We start from the raw sequence: 23166 nt of genomic DNA on the forward strand, positions 1-23166 counted from the left end.
TCACATTTTTCTTTATTTGGCTTTTGCTGGCGGCAGATAAACATCCCGCTCCGACTCTGCTCAACCAAAATTTGAAGAGAATGATTTATATCTCTGGAACACAGACCGAGGACAAGTTTTCTCGCTTTGACATGACATTTTTGTAATCTAGAAACAAACGGAGAATCGAATATTTTTTCTTCAACTGCGAACGGGAGTGACTGATTTATATTTGTTTGTTGAAAACACAGGACGGAATGGAGAATACATGGTTCCAGTATTAATTTTCTTGCCCCCAACGGTGTTTAGTTTTGGTACATTGACCGAGATTTTTTCCATATACTTTCAACTCGGGCATAACATTATTATAGAACAAAATATCATTTGTTGGCGATGTTCGTGGAACGAATTGAACATTGTAAATATACTTTGACATTAGATCTAAGATGGGATGAGTCGTTCAGGCCAACTTTTTTCATACATTTGTCTAATCACCAACATTAAAATGCCTTTGCCATGAACATGCTTATCACAAGAAGAGGTGAACGATTGAAGTTCAAAGAGCATAAAATAAAGAAGAAACTGAAATTGATTTTAGTTCAGAACAATTTTTATTCAGTCACAGTATATTTGGAGAAGAGGCAGATGTTATATTCCTGAATCTATTCATTCATGTGTACATGTACATAACATAAAATAGGCAATTTTTAAATTTGAAACACTGTTTTTTTTTGGGAAAGAAAGTTTTGGCTTTCTCTTGCTCCATCTTGATTTGGGAATCTTCCAAAGAAAGGAAGGAAGTGTTCAATTTTAAAATAAGTAACTTTATACATAGATGTATAGATAATGCAAAGAAGTAAATTTCGGACAAAAATTGGCAGAAAAAGCCTTGCTGACACAGCCACTTCCATATAAACATTGAATTACACGAAAAAAGAATTCTTTCGAAACAAATACTTTTATATGAACACTGAATTATATAGAAAACACTTTTCTCTACTCAGTTTGTATTCGAAATATTCGTTATGGAATTAAATCAGATACATTCACAGGATTTCTACACAATATACCAAATGAAACGTAAACATTTCACTTACATGGTAGACATCGATGTTTCACCGTAAGACACTATTTTTTTTACTACCCGGCAGTAGTTAGGTCAAAACTCCTCTTTTGAATAAACAAAAATCCAACATAATATACAAAATTTCATATACGCACACAAAAGCGACTGCAAACGAAACGTTAATTTTTGCGCATTAAGTGAACACGTCAATAAGGAGGATCACAAAATGGATTTTGAGAACCCAGAAATTTTGGATAGAGAAACCAACTTAACTAAAAGAACATTTTTAGAAATGACTTACATCAATAACGAAGATCTTAACAATTTGAGCTAAATTTATATATTTTTAGTAGAATACGAGAAAAATGAGAAAAAATCATCTAGTATACAGAATTTTTCCACATAACACTCTGTCAAAATTTGACATATTAAAAAAAAGTTGTTATGCCTATTATTTCTTTTCGTGATGTTCCAGTGTCTATATTATTCTCCCGTTAGTAAATGTTCTATATTTATATATAAAATAAGTATATTGTAATCTATTTCAGTTGTGCTGACGAAAGTAACGAATTTATCGAAAGCTTAACACATAACAAAGAGTCTTCTTTGTAACAGCCTTTCCAATCTGACTGCAACCCCATAAAATACAGTAATTTATAAAGGGCGTTTCAACGAAAATTTGACCTCCCCTGTAAGTCAGAAATGGACATTCAATCGAAACTTTCAAAGAACACGTCAATTTTCATTTCTAGGAGGACTAATTTTGATATGAAAATCATACCCAAAACTCTCCTGCGGTCAGCAACTAACTCCCCTATTTTTTTCAAAGGCATGGGGGATCGAGTGATACGACATATGAAAGGTCTTTTGGCCCTCTATTACCTATGTAATTTTTTTCGAAATTGGTTCATTCGTTATTGAGAAATTGAATGTTGAAAATTCCCTGTTGTTCATTTCAATGGGGAAATCAACAACAAATAATATCCGTGGAAACAAAATGAATGAATAAGTTGTTCAAAATGACCTCCACCTAGTTCTATACATAGTTCCGTACATTATTCAAGATGTCTGGAGTCAGCAATCGGCATCCCCGAACAATTCTCTGTCGCAGGTCTTCTGGATTAGTAGGCTCAGTAGAGTACACTTTCAACTTCAGGTGTTCCCACAGAAAGAAGTCCATCGGTGTGAGATCAGGTGATCTAGTTGGCCACTCCACTGGACCCCTTCTGCCGATCCAACGCATTGGAAAACGTTCGTCTGAAAACTGTCTCACCCGAACATAAAAATGTCGGGGTGCACCATCCTGCTGGAATGTTATTTCATTTTCTACTGAATTGTCATCATTTTCTAAAATTTGTGTGATCATAGGATCTACACAGTCCCGTAATAGATTTACGTATATGTCTCCATTGGTATTACCTTCAATGAAGTATGGTTCAAAAATATGATTACCAAGAATGCCGGCCAAACATTCAATTTTTTTTGGGTTTGTGAATGTGTTTCCATCACCAAATGAGGATCCACATCGCTCCAGTAACGACAATTATGTCTGTTGACTTTACCATTCAACATGAAAGAACTTTCATCTGGAAAACATGTACCTATTGTATAATAGGTTTGGGTTATTGGTAAATTTCTTGCTGAACCCCTCACAAAACTGAAGTCGACGATCAGAATCATCTTCGTTTAATTCCTGAACTAGCTTCATTTTGAAAGGATGAAATTTGTAGGCTTTCAAATCCGAAAAACACTAGTAGGTAATACACCAAACACTGTAACTACTTGTCTGATAGATTGTCGATTATCCTTTTATACATGTCCTTAAACTGCAACTTCAACTCCGTCATTTCTGACAGGACGGGATACTTCATGTTTTCTGTTGTGAACAGAACCTGAAATTTGAAACTTACCGATTAATTATATAACGTATAGATAGCTCACGTTGTGGTCTGGTTGATTCGTATTATAGAATCTTGTAGCAGCTTTAGCACATTCATTATTTCGATAATATGTGGCAACAATTTCCATTCTTTCTTTAGTAGAATGAATAACTGAATAATAATTCGTGAAGAAGTGACAGTGGCCAACTATCTACTTTTTGTTCTGCGATAACTAGATTCAACAAAAACTACCAGTGCAGATAAAACTAACAGTATGGTCCATTTCAAAACGTTACTACTAATTAAATAAATTCTACAAATCTAAAAGACCTGCGATAGAGAATTGTTCAGGAATGCCGATTTCTGACTACGGACATCTTCAATAAGGTAAGGAACGCATTTAAAAGTAGACTGAATGCTTTATTCGTTGATTGTGTTGCCTTTAATATTACTTTCGTTGATTTCCTCAATAAAATGAGCGACAGCGAATTTTCTGTTTTTCCTTAAATAAAACGTTCAACATTTGATTTGTCAATAACGAATGAACCAATTTAAAAAAAAATCACAGAAGTAATAGAGGGACATAAGATCTTTCAAATGATGTATCACTCGACCCCCATGCCTCTTAAAAAATTGGGGGGGGGGGTAGTTGCTGACCGCAGGGGTGAAGTTTCGAGTACGATTTCCATATCAGAATTAGTCCTGCTAGGAATAAAAATGGATGTGTCTGTGAAATTTTCTATTACACGTCTGTTTCTGACTTACAGGGGGGTTCAAGTTTTCGTTGGAACGCCCTGTATATACATATAGATGGAGCCACAGAAGTTTTACTTCAGTCGTGTGGTCTGAACATTTTCATTCTTTTTTATTTCTTTTCACTCTGTGGTTATTTTCATCATTTATCTTGATTATTTCATTCGTTTTATTGTATTTTCATTTTACGTTCTATTGTTTAATATAATTGATAATTTAGCTTTTCTTTCTAAATTTTTTGTTCTTTCTTAGATTTAGAATAATATTATACAATGGAAGTCCAAACTAGGAATATTAATATTGTCCTGTGGCAAATATACGAGTAGAATCATTTTGATCCGAGTTTCAGATTTTCTGAAATTCTAAATGTTATACATAAACATCCCATACAAGAAACTAATGCCATCTGCAACATAATCAATTCATTGTTTGTTACAGGTAACTCGAGAATTGCGGCTATTCTTGGGGACTGTCCTACCAGTGAAATGTTATCAAATAATCAAACTATAAGTATTTTTGGCTGATCTCATTACCAATGGAATCCAGTTAGCTCCAAACAATAAGGCAATATCACTAAGATTTATATACCTGAAAGAGAAATCCCATTCGAAGAGGAATTCCGAGGACTTGGAACAATAGTGGAAACGATAACAAAGTCACGGTGCTTTTGTGTTATTCATCGTATCAATTCCGCCCGTGAAGTTGAGATTTGAACCGGATCCCACAATGTGCCGTGGTGTAGATAAAATAAACATCGAGAATAATATTTTGGCCCTCACGAGAGCAAACTGTGTATATAACATCAAGTACAAAAAGAAAGGAGATCGGTTGGTACCCGATGTGAATCCGTAATAGCAAATTAATTGAGCGTTTGATTATTCAAGCCAAGAACTGGTGGACATTGAAGTGTTCGTGAATTGGAGAAATCAACATCTGTTATATATCAAAATAAGTTTTGAGTGATGACTTTTCTGAAAACCAACTTGTAGGAGGTATATTGAGTTGGGACTGGTGGTTTGTATATATTCTAAAGCATTCATACTCATGTTGGCTTGAACAGTGGGCAGCTATAGAAAGGAGTTAAGTATCTACTACTGAATTATTCTCAACTTCTCATTGTACGAGGACAGCCATTGAATATTTGAAAATGAATAAATATAGTTCAAGCGGCGGGCGCTTGCTATACAAAAAATATGGCACAAAGCGCCCACGCTTTTTTCACAATAATACTATTATTTTTCGTTCGTTATTGTTTTGAGCTTATTTGAAAAAATTTCTTCAATTTTCAGTACGATGTTCTTTAAAAGCGTGTTTTTGAGTTTTTAAACTATATTTATTTTCCATTCTTTAGTTTCGTATGCTATAAAAGCGCGCTTTTTTGTCTTTTCATACTATGTTTATTTTATCTAAACTTTGGAATCAATCAGCCGTAATATTGTTTAGAAAAATGACCATTGATATTTTCTGATTCCTGAGAGGGAGCCTGAAAATCAGTTACCAAACCCAAGGCAGCAAGCACGCAAAGGAGGGTTACAAATAAGGCAGCAGGTGCGAGTGTTAATGAAAAAATACTATTTTCAAATAAAAAAATACATGTAAAGTGACTTCGAATTATATCAAGGAGGTTAAGTAGAGCGCCATCCGCCGCGAATAGATTTAGCAATACTGTCGATAATTCTGTCAAATACAGCTCGAGCTCTCAAGCTCGAAATCTGTATTTTTGTACCTTTTGTACAACAATTGTACAAAAGGTCGAGGGAATCATTTTGATCGGTTTCCTCAAATGTCGTTGAAAGTTTGATGAATTATTCGTATCGAAATATCTGAAAATCTAAAACTACTGTCAGTAACTCCTCAACTTGTATCGTCTTATAGTTCATCAACAATTTCCCAACAATCTAATGAAATTTCTTCCAGTACTTGCGAAATTACTCAATATCATTTTCATCGTTACTATTCTTTACTATAGTTGTTCGCTGTTCATCTTTGTATAAAGTGTCCCTACGGAAATTAGATGCCTATAAAACATATATTACTAAATAATGGCAATGATATATCCCCTTACGAGGATGAAATCTTTGAAAGAGGCTCCCCAAGGCGGCCAAAGCCAAGCTTCGACATCGACCGCCGACGAGATTCGTCCTCTGCCTTTCACTGCAAGGCAACATGGCTCTAATTTTCTACATACATTACTGAATGAATATTATTTAGGGGTACCAAACAATGTTTGCGATGTAGATGTAGGTATATACTTGGGAAGATGATTCTACCGATGATTGTGACAAGAAAACTTTTAGAAATCAATATTTTAACAGGCTCTAACAGGCCTAAATTTCATTTTACGCCTCTTACATTTCTGAAGCTGTCAATTTCAAACTGGGCTATGAAAAAGTATTGAACTCTTCATAAGGCTTTCATGGCCGATGTCTCCTTTGGAGAGAACAACATTATTGGGGCTGGAAGGCCGTGCTGGAATGGAACTTAACGTACTGAACGTTTCGTATGCTAGTGATACAGACACCCTCAGTGGTATAAATGTTGACTGCGAGGATGGAGATAGTATTTCGAAGTATCAGCAACGCCTGAGGTGTTACCTTTTTTGGTAACAGATCTTTTCTTTTCTGAACCTTCGTTACGGCGTCACTAGCTACTTTTCCTGAAACGAATTGGTCATTATGTATAAAAGCATTTATCTTTCAATATTTCATACCGTTTGGAAGATATTTAGGTGAAACATCTATCTAGATTTGAATTTCACTTTTTCCACTAGAAACTGATATGAGCAGAATATGTCTTCGATCTTATTAAGTCATATGAAAATAGTGAAAAGTTCTTTTCGTTTATTAACGTTATATTACTTTATCACTGAAATAGCATGTGGATTCTGTTCACACAATGAATGATTACCATGAAAGTTCAAGAAAGATTGTCATGTAATGTCAGCTTCAACTGTAAAGATGATTTTATATTCAAACTGTGGATTTGCTGTCAGTTTCTGGAGATACCAATGGCAGAATTCTGCATCCGAAGGTCACAGGAAAGCAGTGCTTGAACTATTTGAATATAATAGGATTAGGTAGTTTATTTGACAACATCATTCAAAAAACTTGATCACCAACGTTTAGATTTCTAGCAATGCTTCTAGTTACAGTTTCCGAATGCGGTTCTATTTCATTCTTTTTTTTTCGATTTGGGCTATTTTCTCAGATTTGTCTGTATATTTCGAATAAATTTCCGACCAGACGATGATGAGTACTGTAAATATACAGGGCGTTCCAAATTAAGTCGGCACCGTTGCTAAATACGTTATTATTGATGCTACGAATTCGGTTAAATTGGCAAATTAGTAGGATTTTTTCAGATGGGACAGCCTATATTTCATCATGCATTTCGATTCGTAAAAACGTTCTTTACAACAAAGCTCATATCACGTTTTATCTTAAAGTTGAAAATGAGCGACTTATGTGAAAGTATCTAATTATTTCACAAGTACAAAATATACTGGAGCGTATATGATGTATTAGAATCCTACTTGGTTTGCCAGAAAAATAACCTAAGACCATTCCAACACTACAGCAATCCGTTCCACGATCGTGAATTACCTAATCGGCGTTTTTTGCTGTGCTTCATCGTCGAATTAGGATCAATGGAAAAGTTTTTGAGAGGAGGGGAACTAAAAAACGTTTTTATTAGTTATCTGAATATACAGAAATTGACGTTTTAGCCTAGTTTGAGGTGATTCCAAATAATTCCATCATAAAATTTCCATTTGTACAGTCATACACAAAGTGCATATGAACGATCTCATGAAAATAATGTGTGTTAAAACTGAGCTCAGCTCATTGATTTGACACTACGAGGCACATGGTGAAATTTAAATCAGTTTCATCATAACTGAAGCTCATCTTGTAGATTTACGACAGTTTTCTTCTCAGAATCATCACAGAATCACCCCCTCCAATATTACCACGACCTCCAGTAACAACCTGAACAACATCTGGAACTCACTCAAAATGTTGAATACAATCGATATATTTACTGTTGAATATAATCTCTGAACTTGAAGAACGTCAAGTGAAAAAACAATCTTTCATCGGTACTTGAAACAGTGCGGCAGTGCGTGTCTGATAGAAAAACAATAGGAAAACGACGTAGTCGATTCGTTTGGGCGCAAGGGCCGTTGTGGCGCGTTCGAACGACGCTATATAACTGAGAGCGTCGTGAAGAGATTTCACATTACGCGTCGCGACACCGTGTCCGATCTGGTGGAAGAAGACTGCCACCTGTTAGGATGAGTAACCTGGCCGTAGTTTTCCTGGTGGCGAGTTTGACGGTGGTGGTTTCCGGCCAACCCGAAGGCGGGTTGACTGTGGCTTCTGCAGTTGGTCACTCTTTCTTTCCTCGAAGCAGGGTGAGTACATATAGAATATACGATTGAAAATTATTTTGTTTCATTCTCCAAAACAATGGCAGAAATGAATGAATTGTTTCGGAAAAAATATAAGCGAAGAAACTCATTGTTGTATTTTTGACAGCTCCAAAAAAATACAGAGAGGAATTTGAAGTGGCTTTCATACGTCAATAGATTTGCAACTCAACAGAATGAACTTTACCAATAATGGAATTGGTACAAAAATTCCATTTACCTTATGACATTCACGAAAAATCAAAAGAGGTGGAAGTTCCAAATTCAGTCAATCCATATCAGATCAAATTATTTTTAGGAATACCAGAAATTCAACAGAGCTTTTTTAACCTAATTCTCTAGACCTGAAAGTTTCACGATGTGAAAATTCATCGGCCTATTTTCATAATTTGTATTCGATTATTCAAAAAGTTACATTTTCCGACACTAAAAGAAATAATAGTTAATGGCATGAAAATATTTCATTCAATTACTCATGAAAGGAAATTCTTTTGTGGTCTTCAAGAAAAAATCTCGATTTTGTGGTGATCCATACGGGATATAAGCAAGCAGAGACTGAACGAAACTACCAATCATTTGTGGAATTGATTTTTCATGATTTGAGAAAGAGAATCGATTTCTCGAATAAATGGTCAGAATAATCAGAATTTTTAGATATGCACTTTTCCATTCTTGGCTCCTAGCGCCGTTTTTTTTCATTCTATAACTCTTCACAAGAGTTTTCGTTATATGAATTTAGATGTGACATATTTCGTTTTCCAGATATCTCTATTGAGATGTACTCAGTTGTTTTAAAAAAAATTACTTCAAGGAAAAACGATTTGCATGTTTTACTTCCTGAGTAGGTTTAGGATATTTCTTGAATGAAAATGATTCATTCGTGATTATAATTTCGTTGCCGGGATGTCTGTCGATTTCCAGTATATTATATTTTATAACAATTGTTCTTGATCCCATTCGTGAATTGATTAAAACAAAATCTAACCATTTTTTTGTAGTTTTGCAGAAATAGCGTTTTTTCCAAAATAACTCAAGAACCATCAGTTGGAGCATTTTAGGTATACTTTCGTATTTTTGGTTACTTATCATTGAAACTTTCACTTGTAACATATAACAGATGAAAAGCAACTTCCAACAAGCCATTACTTCATCTTCATCGAATCTACAGACACCATGAATCCACCATTTTTAGAATTTTTCGCACACCCCATTTTCATTACTGGTGACTTTCTGATAGAAAACTTACATTTTGGGTTATTTGCAAAAAAAATTTGGATATGTGGGATATTGATTAAAAAATGACCCTTCCACTCGGGAATGTATCGAAAATTATTGTCTCTCCTTTTTCCAACTCATTCTCAATGAAAGATTTTTCACTACGCGAGGAGGAGTTGCATCCATCTCCATGGTGCCATTAGATGAAACATTAGAGCTATTTGGCAAAAATGTAGTTGCCTGAACTATTTGGAATTTTGTACTCTTTACATTGAAAGTTGGATATGTTTCAAGTTCTTTCGAGAGAAATTTTCTTTTTATGTAATTAAATTTTCATCTGGGGGGGACATTTTTCTTGTATCTGAAAGTTTCTTACTATGCATGCTTTACACATTCTCGTGAAAAGTTCATTTTAAATTTATTTGAGTTCTTTCTTCTACCCTCAAGATGGAGAAATAGAAAGCCAAAAAAATTTTCGAAATCACTTTCAGACTGATATCCACTGATATATACGTATACGAGTCATTTTCTCTTTTCCAATTTCGTAGAATTCAATATCGATTGCTTCAGATTTACTGATGTGAGACAATTGGGAAGCAATATTGCTCATGACTTCAGCTGCTCGAGATTCCCGTAATTCTTTCAGTTCAACAACCAATATTTGTAGAAAATCTTTTTTTGAGGTTTGAAGTCATGGATTCCCAACAATTGTAAATTCAACCCAACAGGAGGAACATTCACTTCTTCCGATCATGATGCAAAACGGAATATTGCTGACACAGCAGACTTTGTATCTGGTGGCTGTTCTGTTTTTTTCTGGCTAATTGACTAAATTTAAGGTAGAGCTGGCAGCAACGCCAGTCTAATGATGTTATCTTCCGTTTTGAGGAAAATTAACAACATTCTGGACAATAAATAAGAGTTAAAGCATTTCTAAAATGCACTTCTGGAAATATAGGATTTTTATACTAGATGCAGGTATTTAATTAATTTCTTTTGACAACTTCGTGAATTGAAACCAGAGGCAGCTAAATCATCCAATATAGTTCTCAAAGAAGCGTTTATATACAATTCAGAGTCTCATCGGCAAAAACCTAAAAAGTTGCATTTTTTTCTGCCATTACATATAGTGTTTCTGATGCTTGTACTTCAGATTCAAAGTGATCACATCATGACCAAAACGGGATTTGATATTCTTGTTATTCTCACTGGAAAGAAGCTGCTGAAAAGTCCAAAGCCTAAGAAAGAAACAGCGTTTTTTTGGTCAAAATTGGCTTTATTCATAAACGTAATCAACATCAAGAGCCACACAATCATTTCAGCGCCGCTCTAACATTTCAATACCACTTTTGTAGAACGAATTATCTTTTGCCACAAAATGGGCGTCAGTTTCAGCAATAACCTCTTCATTCGAGAAATTTTTTACCGGTAAAGATTTTTTTGGTACTGCGAACAGTCGGTAGTCACTGGGAGCCAAATCTGACGAAGCGATTCAAAATGCAGTTCAGGTAGTTCTGCCATTATTTCTATTGATTTGTGCATTGACGGTGCCATATGCGGTCGTTTCTTCGCAATTTCGATCTTCAAAAGCTCCAATAACGATATATAATATTCACTTTTGATGGTATTTCCCTTCTATAGATAGTCGATGAATATTACATGTACATCCCAAGATACCGAGGCCATAACCTTTCCAGCCGATTGTTGTGCTTTTGGACGCTTTGGACGAAATTCACCAGATGCTTTCCACTCAGATGATGATCGTTTTGATTCCGGAATGGAATGATGAATCCATGTTTCATCCATTGTCACATATCGACGAAAAAATTCCGTTTTATTATGTTTAAACATGGCCAAACATTGCTCAGAATTATCAAGACGTTCTTGTTATTGGCACTCACTTTGAACAGAGCTTTCTCATAGTCAAATGCTCATACAATATGAAGCTCACACATTCTGCTGATATCTTCACAATGTCAGCTAACTCACATAACTTAATTTTTTGATCATTCATAACGATTTTGTGGATTTTCAGTACGTCCACTGCGTTCTTCATCATCGGTGATCACGGCTACGTTTGACGTCAGCAAACCAACGTTTAATTGTTATTTTACTTTTCGCTTCATTTACACTTTTCGAGCCATTGCTTCGCTTGAACTGTATTTTTTCCAATCAAGAAGCAGTATAAAGTTGAAACACGAAATTTCAACATCTGTCTTTGGAAGGTTAGTACCAACCAGCGACATCTATGTGCTAGGTCCAAGGCTTTTCATCCCATATAGTACTGACGATTTCGAGGTTTTCGATAAAGTAACTTGTAGCAGATATTGAAGTTCATCTTCATTTTATACCTAAGCAACGTTGTGTTTTCCTATGATTTGACTTCCTTGATATCCTCATCATATTTTTTGAACTCGATTACGGATAGATTTGACTTCATTTGATTTCCTTTGAGATAAGTAATTGTCGCCACAATTTCTATTCATTGATTTATTCAGCAGTTTTTACTGGATCTGAAACTCTTCCTTGCACTGTAAAGTTTGAAACCGCTAATATATTTCATCAGCCTTTCGCAATTCTTCATTTGGATCTACATTATTAGAGTCTTAGTTCAAGAGAAAATCCACCAATTTCTGATTCAAATCGTTCGAAATATATCTGTTATTTGTTGGAATATTTGATTTCTGTACCCAATAAACAATGTATTTGGTCAAAAAACATCTAAAGTGATAAATCAAATAAAAGATGATGAAGACAATGTGATCAATGATGAAAAAGAAATGACGAATTTTTCTAATAAAACATATGTTAATATAGGAAAATCATTGGCAAGGAAAAGTTTGGGAAACAATTCAAATCCAATGAGAGAAAAATCAACAAATAATTCAATTTTCCTGAGTCCAACATCAGAAGATGAAGTCACAAGAATTATATATAATCTCAAAAACCGGAAGTCGCCTGGTATAGATACTATTAAAGCGGAAACTCTCAAGGAGATGGCGAGTCAGATAGCTAGTCCTCTCACTTATATTATAAATAAATGCATTGAAACTGGACAGTTTCCTGATGAATTCAAAAAATCTGTCATATGTCTTATATTCAAAAACGGAAACCCAACGGAAGCTACCAATTATAGACCGATTTCTCTCATCACGAACTTCAGTAAGATCTTTGAGAAAATTATAAAAATCAGGTTATCCAATTATCTGGATAAATATAAACTTCTATCTGATAGGCAGTACGGTTTCAAAGAGGGCAAATCAACGGAAGATGCCATTATTGAGCTGACAAATCATATTTATGGAGCCTCAGATGGAAGTAGACCATGTCTTAACATTTTCATAGACCTTGCAAAGGCTTTTGATACCGTGAGCCACATCATTTTGATATCTACACTGGAAAAAATTGGGATAAGAGACAATTGTCTACTGTTGTTTAAAAACTACCTGGAGAATCGAACACAATGTGTCAGAATAAATGAAACACATAGTGGTATCAAAAGTTTAAAATATGGTGTGCCTCAGGGTACCGTGCTGGGGCCTATACTATTTTCAATATACATAAACAGCTTATTTTCTATTCAGAGCAAAGGAAAAATATTCAGATTTGAAGATGATACTGCAATATTTTATAAGGGCGAGTCATGGCCTACTTTGAAAGAACATGTAGAATCAGATTTTTCCCTAATCAAATCGTTCTTTGACAACAAACTTCTAACTATCAACATAGATAAAACTCATTTCTTACCTTTTTCTAATTATGAAACAACAATGCACAAATTTGATTCTCTACCTCTGGAAAAAAATACACGAATAATGTCGGCCAATATAATAAAATATCTTAGAATAGTGAAATGGGACCATCACATCAACTTCCTCCTGAAAAAACTCCTTATAAATTCCGACAGTTGAATGATATTCTTGACCTCAAACAAGAAAAGATAATTTATCAGAGTCTTGTGGAAAGTCATATCACTTATGGACTACTCGGATGGGGAGGTATATCTAAAAGTCACATCCATTCTCTTGAAGTCATTCAGAAACGATTTCTAAAACTGATGCTATCTAAGAGCTTGAGATATCCAAGTGATACACTTTATAAAGATTCGGGACTACTAAACGTAAGACAATTGTATTACAAAAACTGTAACATAAGACAACATAAACACAAGAATCAGTTAGTGACACTTACCCATGACTATAGTACTAGGCATCGTAAGTAGTTCCAATGTCCTCGTATGCATAAATCGGTGGGCTAGAAATGTCATCAATACTTGGGTACAAACCTATACAACAGCTTACCTTCGAATATTCAACAGATACGTAATATCAACCAATTCAAAAGTAAACTAGTCAGATTTATAAAGAACTTACCTAGGGAGAGTGTTCATAATTTAATTTGATCCAATAACACAAGACAAAAGATAAACAGTTTCAAATCATGAAATTTGAACCTCGCACTACTAATATTTGAACTTGGCCCTTTCTGCATTCTTCTCATTACATGTATATTATTGTATTTTATATATTTCATATTATTAATTTAGTCAATATTTGTATCTCCCTAGTTTATCAATACCTATATATAATGTGTAAAACTTCAATATTTGTTATCTTCACAAACAAGTATAAAATTCCGTGATCTGTCTGTATGTGGTTGTGTGTTTCTAAATTTTTTTTGTAATCTTTGATTTTGCCTATCAATGCGGGAATGTATGACATTGATATTTTATTATATTTCATTTTATTTTATTTTTTAGCTATTACAACAAATTGTTTTACGTGAGTAATTGTGATTGTGTTATATGTAACATTATTTTATTTTTTTTATTTGTTAATTTAACCACACAAAGGGTTGAACCCTCAGTTTATTTGCAATTTATTCATCATTATCTTCAAGATGTTAATTCTATTTTGTATGCAACATGGATGAATAAATATTATTATTATTAATATTATCAATACATAATCTACTGATAAAAGTAATCAAAAACAGTTTTTTATGTGTCTTCCGAAAATACAAACAGTAACATTTCAATGACTGATGACAATCAACAAAAATATCATCTGTCCAGAATGAATTGAGAACAACGTGGTTGAAAAATGTGATGTCATTATGATCTGAAAAACTTTGACATATCCGATCGCTGTAGAATATTGTAGAAAAAAAACTCAACCTAACATTGAAATTTTTCGGCTCACATACAATATAAAATCTAATCAAGTCACTAATATGACCTACGGGTAGTAGTTTTTATTATTTTTCAGTGCAATATTTTTCCTTTATTCGATTATGTATTTAGAATCATAATAAAAGAAGAAGAATGTGGAGGATTTCGATACGAAAGTGAATTGAGTTTAGGGAAGTTTTTTATTTTCGGTGAGAAGGATTGCATTATTTGGTACTCTAAGTAAATTTAAACACGAGAAACGTTGTGATTTTTCATCAACATGAAAAAATTTGTTGATATTGTTTTAGAATTCAGAAACATATTCTGATAAATAAAATTTTAACACCTTTGAAAGTAAGTGTTTGATGTGGTTTTTAAACCTTTTCTGAGGTTGGTACGTCCATTGTTCATTATTTGTCTCTCCGATGAGTATGAATGAATGAATAATCAAATCTCACAGCAACCACACCAATACTCCACCACTCATGGATCGGTGTTTGTCAGCCAGATCTTCTAGTCGACTACCTTGACGTAAGAATGAATATGTAAGTGAAATAAAGAAATATTAGTATTATCTAGATCGATGAAGGTGACGACTGAAATTCCGAATGTACCCTATTATAATGTTTGGATATGTATATCCATTGAATTTTGTAATTGAAGTACCTATGAAGAACTAGATAAACCTTCAGCAAGTAAAACAACAAAATTTACCGTAAACACTTCGAGATGGAGAATCGCTCGTAAAACTCACTTTATTTCCACTGTTATTTCTGTTGGTGATTCAAACGGTCACTATTGAATTCAACATTCAATCCCCATTTCATTAAGGATATCACATTCAAAGGTTTTCCTGAGAAGATCGAAGTTACAGTCTTTTATATTAAGAAATAAAAGTTTTCTTGGAGTTTATGAAGATATAACTTATTTTCATGACAGAGGGTTTGGTCTTGCGTTTCCCAACGATTATATTCTCGGAATACTCATTCCAGTTCAAGCACCAATGAGCCTACTTCAACTTGTAACGGCGGACCTTTTAGCTTAAATGAAATATTTCTTACCTATTCAGCTTCGAAAACCGAATTTGGAAGCCAATCTTGATGTTGTTGGGATATTTCACTTTCTAATTCAATATAGGCAGAAAGGGTTAAGAGTGCAGATAGAAACCACTTTCTCAACTTTTTGATTTTTAATCGTTTTTATAAAAGAACACTTAATCATTCATTATATTATAACAAGAAATTTATAAAGATCAAATTCTGTCAGTTGACAGGACGATGGTCATTAGGAATCAAAGTGATTTCCAGGTTGTATATTCCATGGTTGGCAACCATGATTTCTGCCAGAATTGTCAATGCAATATGTAACAATGATTAGAAATTGAAACTGAACCATTAATTTTTGGTTGTTAAAATTTCATTTTTATTTGTTGTACAGAAAACAATTATAAGAAAAGAAAAATCAGTGGTCTATTTTATTATTTATTTATTGTCACAAATAACATTAACAGTTATGATAGAAACCGTAAATGCCAACAATCAAATATAAAACCAGGTCCCCACTGTTATTCTCAATGAAAGCTAGAACTGGCATATAATAAATAAATAAAAAAAACAAGCACTTTTCCCAATTACAAGAGCTACAATACTGTTACGTTTTTCCCAGCGGGTTTACCATTAATTGACTACACAGAGCAATAATCAAACTTGATGGGTGAGTGAATGGCGCTTATATTTGGCAATTGAAGGCGGAATTCCGTCGAAGCCGGTAGCATTATTTTCGCAACATCTAGAATGGCAGCGAACATCGAACATTCGCTCGCTTTTAGCTACGTCACAATTGGTTTACGGCCACCAGTGGCGGCCAGCGTTCTTTTTTTAGGGCATGATTCACAACACTACTCTTTTTGATGCGTGTTTATCAAATATCATCAATTTCTTTTATATGTCTCAGCTGTAGATATTTATACTAGTCACATCAGACTTCATCAGGCTGTTGAGGGTTATCTTATTCAGTCCACGTACTATTTTTTTTACAGCCTTTGCTGTCCGATTGTAAATATTTTGATACATGGTTTATATGGCTTTCTTTACCAAATCCTAACTGTAGATATTTTAGACAGAGGCGTATTTTAATCTATTCACATAGAATCTGTGGAAAAAGATTTGAATGCATGCAAAGCATTTAAGTATATCTGGACTTCTCAAATGGATCTATCCCCACATTCTGCAAAAAATTCTTTTTTTTTTCGGATGAATATTTGCATATGGTGGTTGACAAAGTCTTTGATCCACCAGCACCTTCTACACAGAGTTGTATTATTTTCGGGATAACTACTACCACAATCCATAAGTGATCGAATGAAGGATTTTCGACAACTTTCTATTGGATTATATGAGAGTGATGTGAAAAATAAGAAAAAACAACCATTGATTCGAATGTAAAGTATAATTCAAGTGAGGAATACTCAGGTATATTCTTGAATGAAGTTAATAAGAGTACCACTTATTGTCAAGAGCATACATGAAATTGACATTGGAGACCCCAGTGGGGTGAAAATATATAAGATCAGTAATACCAGCGAAATTAGTGATGATAGTGAAAGAAGATTGCAGGGATCTATCAAATATGGTGGAGAGCAGATCAAGTAACTACAAAGAGATGGCGGATATAGGAAGGATATTGAAAGAACAGAAATATAAAGAATATAAAATGAAAAGAGAAGGAACAAATAAATAGGAACAAGTCCATTGAACACTTGAAGCAACAGAAAATGGGAGGAAGAAAATAAATTGAGGAAGGACAGGACGAATTTCTAAAATATTTTTCGCACACAGACGAAGAAGCAAGTACACCATATGAGGAAACCATTCTATAGCGAAGCACATGTTGCGGTTTTGTGAATTGTTCAGTGGAAACCCCACGAATGAAGAATGATGGAGAAATGTTATGATACGGTCGTAAAGGGAGTGGAAACATAATATAAGAAGTTTTCGCATAGAGAACATACACATTTACTCGACCAAAAACTTGAAACACTTCAATCTTCAAATAACATATTGTTTTAGTCTAAATATTGAGTTCAATAACACACGTTTTTAGGCGATTTATCCCGATTAATTAAAAAGTGAGTATTGAAGTGTTAATTTAAGGAAAACTGAAATATCTCCAGAACAGTTGATTTTTTGATATTGAGAATGTTTCAAATGAGTTTGAAACTAGGTTTGGGCCATTTTTATATCTTCAGAATTAGTTATCGATTTCGAACATTCTCACAGAACGATAAAATGTGGTATTTTGATAAAAATATAAAAGCTTATTTACATATTCTTTCAACCTCCTGAATTTCTTGGTCGTATCAGAGCCGAATAACTATTTTTTTGAGTAAACAAATGAATTACTCGAGAATGGTTCATTTTTTGTTATACGGTGTAGCACATAAACTCACATTGAAATTATGCCAGGTATTCAAAAATGTGAAAATATACAGGACATTCTACTTGAATTAAGCAATTTGGTACTAACTTCCGGTCTTACCGGAAATGTTGGAAAAATGTCATTATATTCATTCGATGTAACATATCAAAAAACGTATATTTGACAATTTTCAGAAAATAAATCCCATTATTTGGCTAATCGTCAGTCGTCGCGCTGTACCCTGTATATGGGCCCTGAACCAACCAATGAGGAATTTGGAGAGTATTGGGCAACACACCTGAGAAAGCACATAGAAAATCTTTCTTGTACAACTGTCATTAAATGTGACATTTTTAATGGTTGTCAAGAGTATTGTACGGTGAGAGTTAATTTAATTTATATTTTATTCACTCTGTTCTTTTCTTATGTCTCATACCACCCTGTACAGGCAAGTGGTTGCATTCCAGAACACTTGAACCTCTCACGGTTCATCCCTCACGAGAGAGCGTTGATCGGTTCAATGTATATTAGTTTTAGTTTTGTCGTAAACAGCAATACTTAAACATCTGTTTGTTCTCTTTCATATTCACGCACTGTAAAAATCTTCCAATACCTGCTATCGAAGTAAATAGTTAAATGTTGAAGTGGTGTTTTATTAACAAGGTTAATGCTACAAAATTCAGTTTGATCATACAAACAAAACATGGTCCTTCGAGCCGGATTATGTACGGTGAGAGGTTCAAGTGTTCTGGAATACAACCACTTGTCTGTACAGGGTGGTACGTGATATAAGAAAAGAACAGAGTGAAGAAAATATGAATTAAATGAACTCTCACCGTACAAGTATTAAAAGATAATATTCACAAAGTAGCGTGTTGAAAATATTCTTAACACTAGTGTTAAAAGTATTTTTAATCTGATTTTTTAGACCAAATAACAATGAACAAAAAATAATTATTCAACTTTCGAAGAAGTTTTATTATGAACAATATATATAGATACAATTGAATTCAGTTACAAATGTTTTATATACATGAAACACCAGCAAGAACTTTAAATATGACTTTGAATAAAACGCGTGAGGTGTAAACAATACTGTTTATTGGTAACCAGGTGATTCGGCGTCACCTGAAACGGCTACTTCACAACAAATGCGATAACATGAAAATAGTTAACTGAAAAGAAATGTCAAAATGTGTTTTTAGGGAAATAATAATAGTATCTATTTTATTATGAAAACGGGACAGTTATACAAAAAGCGATCGATAGAACTGCTTCAGTAGAGTCGACATTCGTTCAGGATAATTAAAGGGTGTTGGTAGCAGGCAATGCAAGAAAGAAACATATGCACAATTTCAATTATATATGATGAACCAATTTAATTAATATATGATGGAATTGGCCGATAGTTTTCGTGTTTCGCCATGGGCCCATGCGGCGTGTCTTCACTAACTATATTCTACATATTCAGTGCTTTATATACCTTATTTCACACTTGAAGTACCTAGAGCTTTTCCATAAAACATTAAATGGCCATCAAATCAAATCACTTTATTTCTTTGAGACAACATACAGTTGTAAAAGAAAGAGTCATGGTTACAACCGCATGGTAGTATGGTCTGGATTTAAATGAAAAAATGTAAAATAAGAAAATAACAGTACTTTAAGGATATTATAACACTACGAAAACATGTTCACAAAATAAATATGCATATACATAGTACACAGAATATTGACTTACATAAAAATACAGATTCACATTAAATAAAAGTTCAAGTTGAAATTGTTCATTTAAAAAGTATAGATATTTCTTAAACAGGTATCCTTTGAGTTTTTTTCGAAAGTACGTTCATGTTTTGAGCTTTTGATGGAGGAAGGTAAGTTGTTGAAAATCTTTGCGCCGATTCGAGCTGGAGCTTTATAGGAAATATTGCGTTACGAGAGTGGTAATCCTAAATCATCCTTACGACCTGTGTTGTATTCGTGGAAATCGTTAATTATGAGAAACAAATCCCTATTTTTGAACACAAAAATACAAACTTCAAATACGTAGAGGCCCGTAGAGGTCAGAATTTCAAATCTTTTGAAGATATCTCGACAAGAATAGTCTTTTTTCACACCAGCAATACACCTAATGCTTTTTTTTCTGTGGTATGAGGACGTTATTCGACAGTGTAGAGTCTCCCCATAGGCAAATACCATACCTCAGTAGAATTTCTACTTGTGCGTAGTGTAAGTTTATCAATTATTGCTATGTCAACAACTTTGAGATTTATGAACATATAATGGAGAGATGAAAGTTAGGAAATCAGGAGATTGCAATGTTCTTTCCAATCTAAATGTGAGTCAACGAATAGTCATAAGAATTTACAGCTGTTATTTTTAGGCAGGGGTGTGTTACTTGAAATTATATCTGCATCTACCAATTCCCTCTGATGACTATGAAATTTCACAAGGTTAGTTTTGTGCATTAAAATAAAGAGTGATTTGATTGAACCAAGAAGTCAGTTGGCATAAAGCAGTCTCACAGGTTACTTTTAGTTCTATTTGATTTTTGTTGGAAATCAGTAGAGAAGTGTCGTCTGCATAAATAGTATCTCAATATCCGGAAAGGAATTGCGATTTAATTTTTTTACAAAATTAAAAGAACTGGGCCCAAAATAGATCCTTGTGAAACACCTATATCAATATCGGTATTGGCAGATGTAACATTACGAATTATATTATTTTGATGAAGTTCCAGATTCACACGTTGAGAACGACATCTAATAAATGATTCTAACCATTCCAGACAAACACCTCAAATACCATGTTATCCAACTTTGATGAAAGAATATTACTGGAGTTTTTTCTCAATACCAAACCGTTATTTTAATACCTCAACACGTGTTTCGATAACCAAGTGATCATCTTTCCTTTGACGATGATCACTTAGTGATCGAAACACGTGTCGAGGTGTTAAAATAACGGTTTGGTGTTGAGAAAAACCTCAAGTGATATTCTTTACTACACCAAAGTTCCCAAACAGTGCATCACAAGTATTAAATGGCCAGGAAAAATCCAGGTTGGTACTTGAAATGAAGGTACTTCATATTTCAAAATTAAGTATATGAAGCATTGAATACGTAGGATATAGTTAGTGAAGACACGCCCGAAGAAGTGTTTGTATGGCTAAACACGTGTCGCGTTTGTGTAAAACTGTTTAGTGAAAACCTCACAATAAAGTGTTTTTTGACAACAATAATTTTAATCATATCTTGAAAAATACGACATCTACAATGATTGTACATACTAGCACACGAGAGAATATTGTTGGAATTGAAAGGTAGTAATATGAATTTGTAAAAAATTGTTACAGTAAAACAAAGTTCGATTGTACTCACTCTGGAAATACTTATGGCTTTCTAATTAATTATCTAATACGCATTATCCATTATATGTTATCTTAACCTAACACACATTATCCATTGATGACAGTTTTGTAACTCCACCTCTCTTATATAGGCTTTCGTCAGATCTGAACAAAAATATATAGAGTGTGGTCATTGCAACAGGTGAACTTAGCTGTTAAGTTTAAACAAATTGGGTTATCATGAGAAGTGTCAACTGTTTCATCAAGAACTATGTAATTTAGAGTTTATGATTTCAAAAAACCCTAAGATAATACACCCACTCTGATATTGATTGAAATTCAATCTAGGAGGCTTTTTTCATTCAGAAATTTGTTAATGATCTAATTAAATGAAACACTATCATTTCAAGACTCAATTAAGATTATAATAGTATCATTTGGATGATTTCTCCGAAACTTTTCCTTCGCTTTACTCTATTTTCTGCTGAATTTCCACTCATTGTTTGAAAAACACGTATCTTGTGAATCAATTTACTCATTATTATTCCTCGCACATAACCACTTACAGGAACGTGGGCGTTTACAGATTATAGTATTGTTTTCTATTATTGCGTAATCAAAATTAGCCGGAATTGAATAGATTTGTTTTTGTCAAAGAGACGTTTCAAGCAATAAACGGACTCAATTTCTGTATAACTACAATGCCTACAAAAACACATCCTGAGACGTTGAAAAAATATATCATTATTAAATTAGTATCTTCAATATTAACATTTCAGTGTTTTCCCACTTTCGCTTTATAGTTAACAGAGCCAATCTTTCATAAAATTTCATAAGTATCAATTCAACAACAATTTTTAAAAGTTTTCTTCCTTTCTCAAAGGAGTGAACACTTTGAATTTTTCCTCACCTGATATTCATTATGACGATGACATTCATTAGAGTATTTTTCTAATAATTGCCTCATTTCAACATTTTCAACAGCAATATTTCTCATTATTTGTGGCCCTTTCTTTTACTTTCCTTTCAGCCTAACTTTATACTTGGTTCATCAAATTTGGTTCTGTTGAAAGTACCAGTGCAATTAAAAATGGACTCAAACTGGTTGTAATTTGTGGAGATGAGTTCATGAAACTATGTGATATAATCATGTATTGACTGACCAGACACTTAATGAAAATTAATAACACTATCCATGATAATGATTTTCTACCGAGGAAGCTACGGGGTCAGCGAATCGAGTTGTGACACAAATTCATCACGAATTTTTTGTGGGGTTGATGTGAAAATACCCAAATTAATGGTAATTGTAAAAAAAATATCTCTCACTGTCACAATACGTTGTGGTCTATATGCTGTCGTTTGATATTTGTTGATACCAACACGGCCTCCCTGTTGTCAAGGGAAGTACAACCGTGGAACGGCCGATTTGGGATGCAATCTCCAATAGAGATGCATCATTTTTCGGGTCTTTACGTCGAGTTGATACAGCTCCTTTCGAGTCCACTTCACTACTTCAAACGAGTAGACTAAGATTCGAATGGCAAGCATATTTATTGCAGCAACTTTTTTCTTCACCCACTGTTCCGATAACCAGATCGGTTTGTGCTGATACTTGCCGCGGAGAGAGTTTTTCCGTGCTGTTACCTCTTGTGAGTGGCGTTGTTCCACCCCGAGGTAAGCATACGTCTCTCCGGCATCCAGATGGTGTAGGATGCTTCCATCTACGAGCTGCACATCCTCTCCGTAGTCCCCGCATCGTCCACTTTTGAGATGGACCATTGCACATTTGTCTACCCCGAATTTCAAACCGATAGCATGCATGTACACTTCCACCACCCTCAAGGACTGATGGAGATCCTTCTGTCCTATTATTATTTTTTTTCCAGCGTAGTGTGCGCTGGTCAG

General features: G+C 34.1%; 1 protein-coding gene across 1 annotated transcript in view; it reads left to right on the plus strand.

The window, feature by feature from the left end:
- LOC111512493 (corticotropin-releasing factor-binding protein) overlaps positions 1–23166 on the plus strand; it is a 126185-nt gene that overhangs the window by 18689 nt on the left and 84330 nt on the right. The window contains 2 exon segments of the mRNA XM_074169644.1: positions 4117–4757; positions 7614–8089. Of these exon segments, the coding sequence (XP_074025745.1) occupies positions 7970–8089 (120 nt within the window). The 5' untranslated portion in view covers positions 4117–4757; positions 7614–7969.

This window comes from Leptinotarsa decemlineata, unplaced genomic scaffold (genome assembly GCF_025532065.1).
Source record: "Leptinotarsa decemlineata unplaced genomic scaffold, Ldec_3_MD MMD2_P_RNA_scaffold_5, whole genome shotgun sequence".
In the NCBI taxonomy this organism is placed as follows: Eukaryota; Metazoa; Arthropoda; class Insecta; order Coleoptera; family Chrysomelidae; genus Leptinotarsa; species Leptinotarsa decemlineata.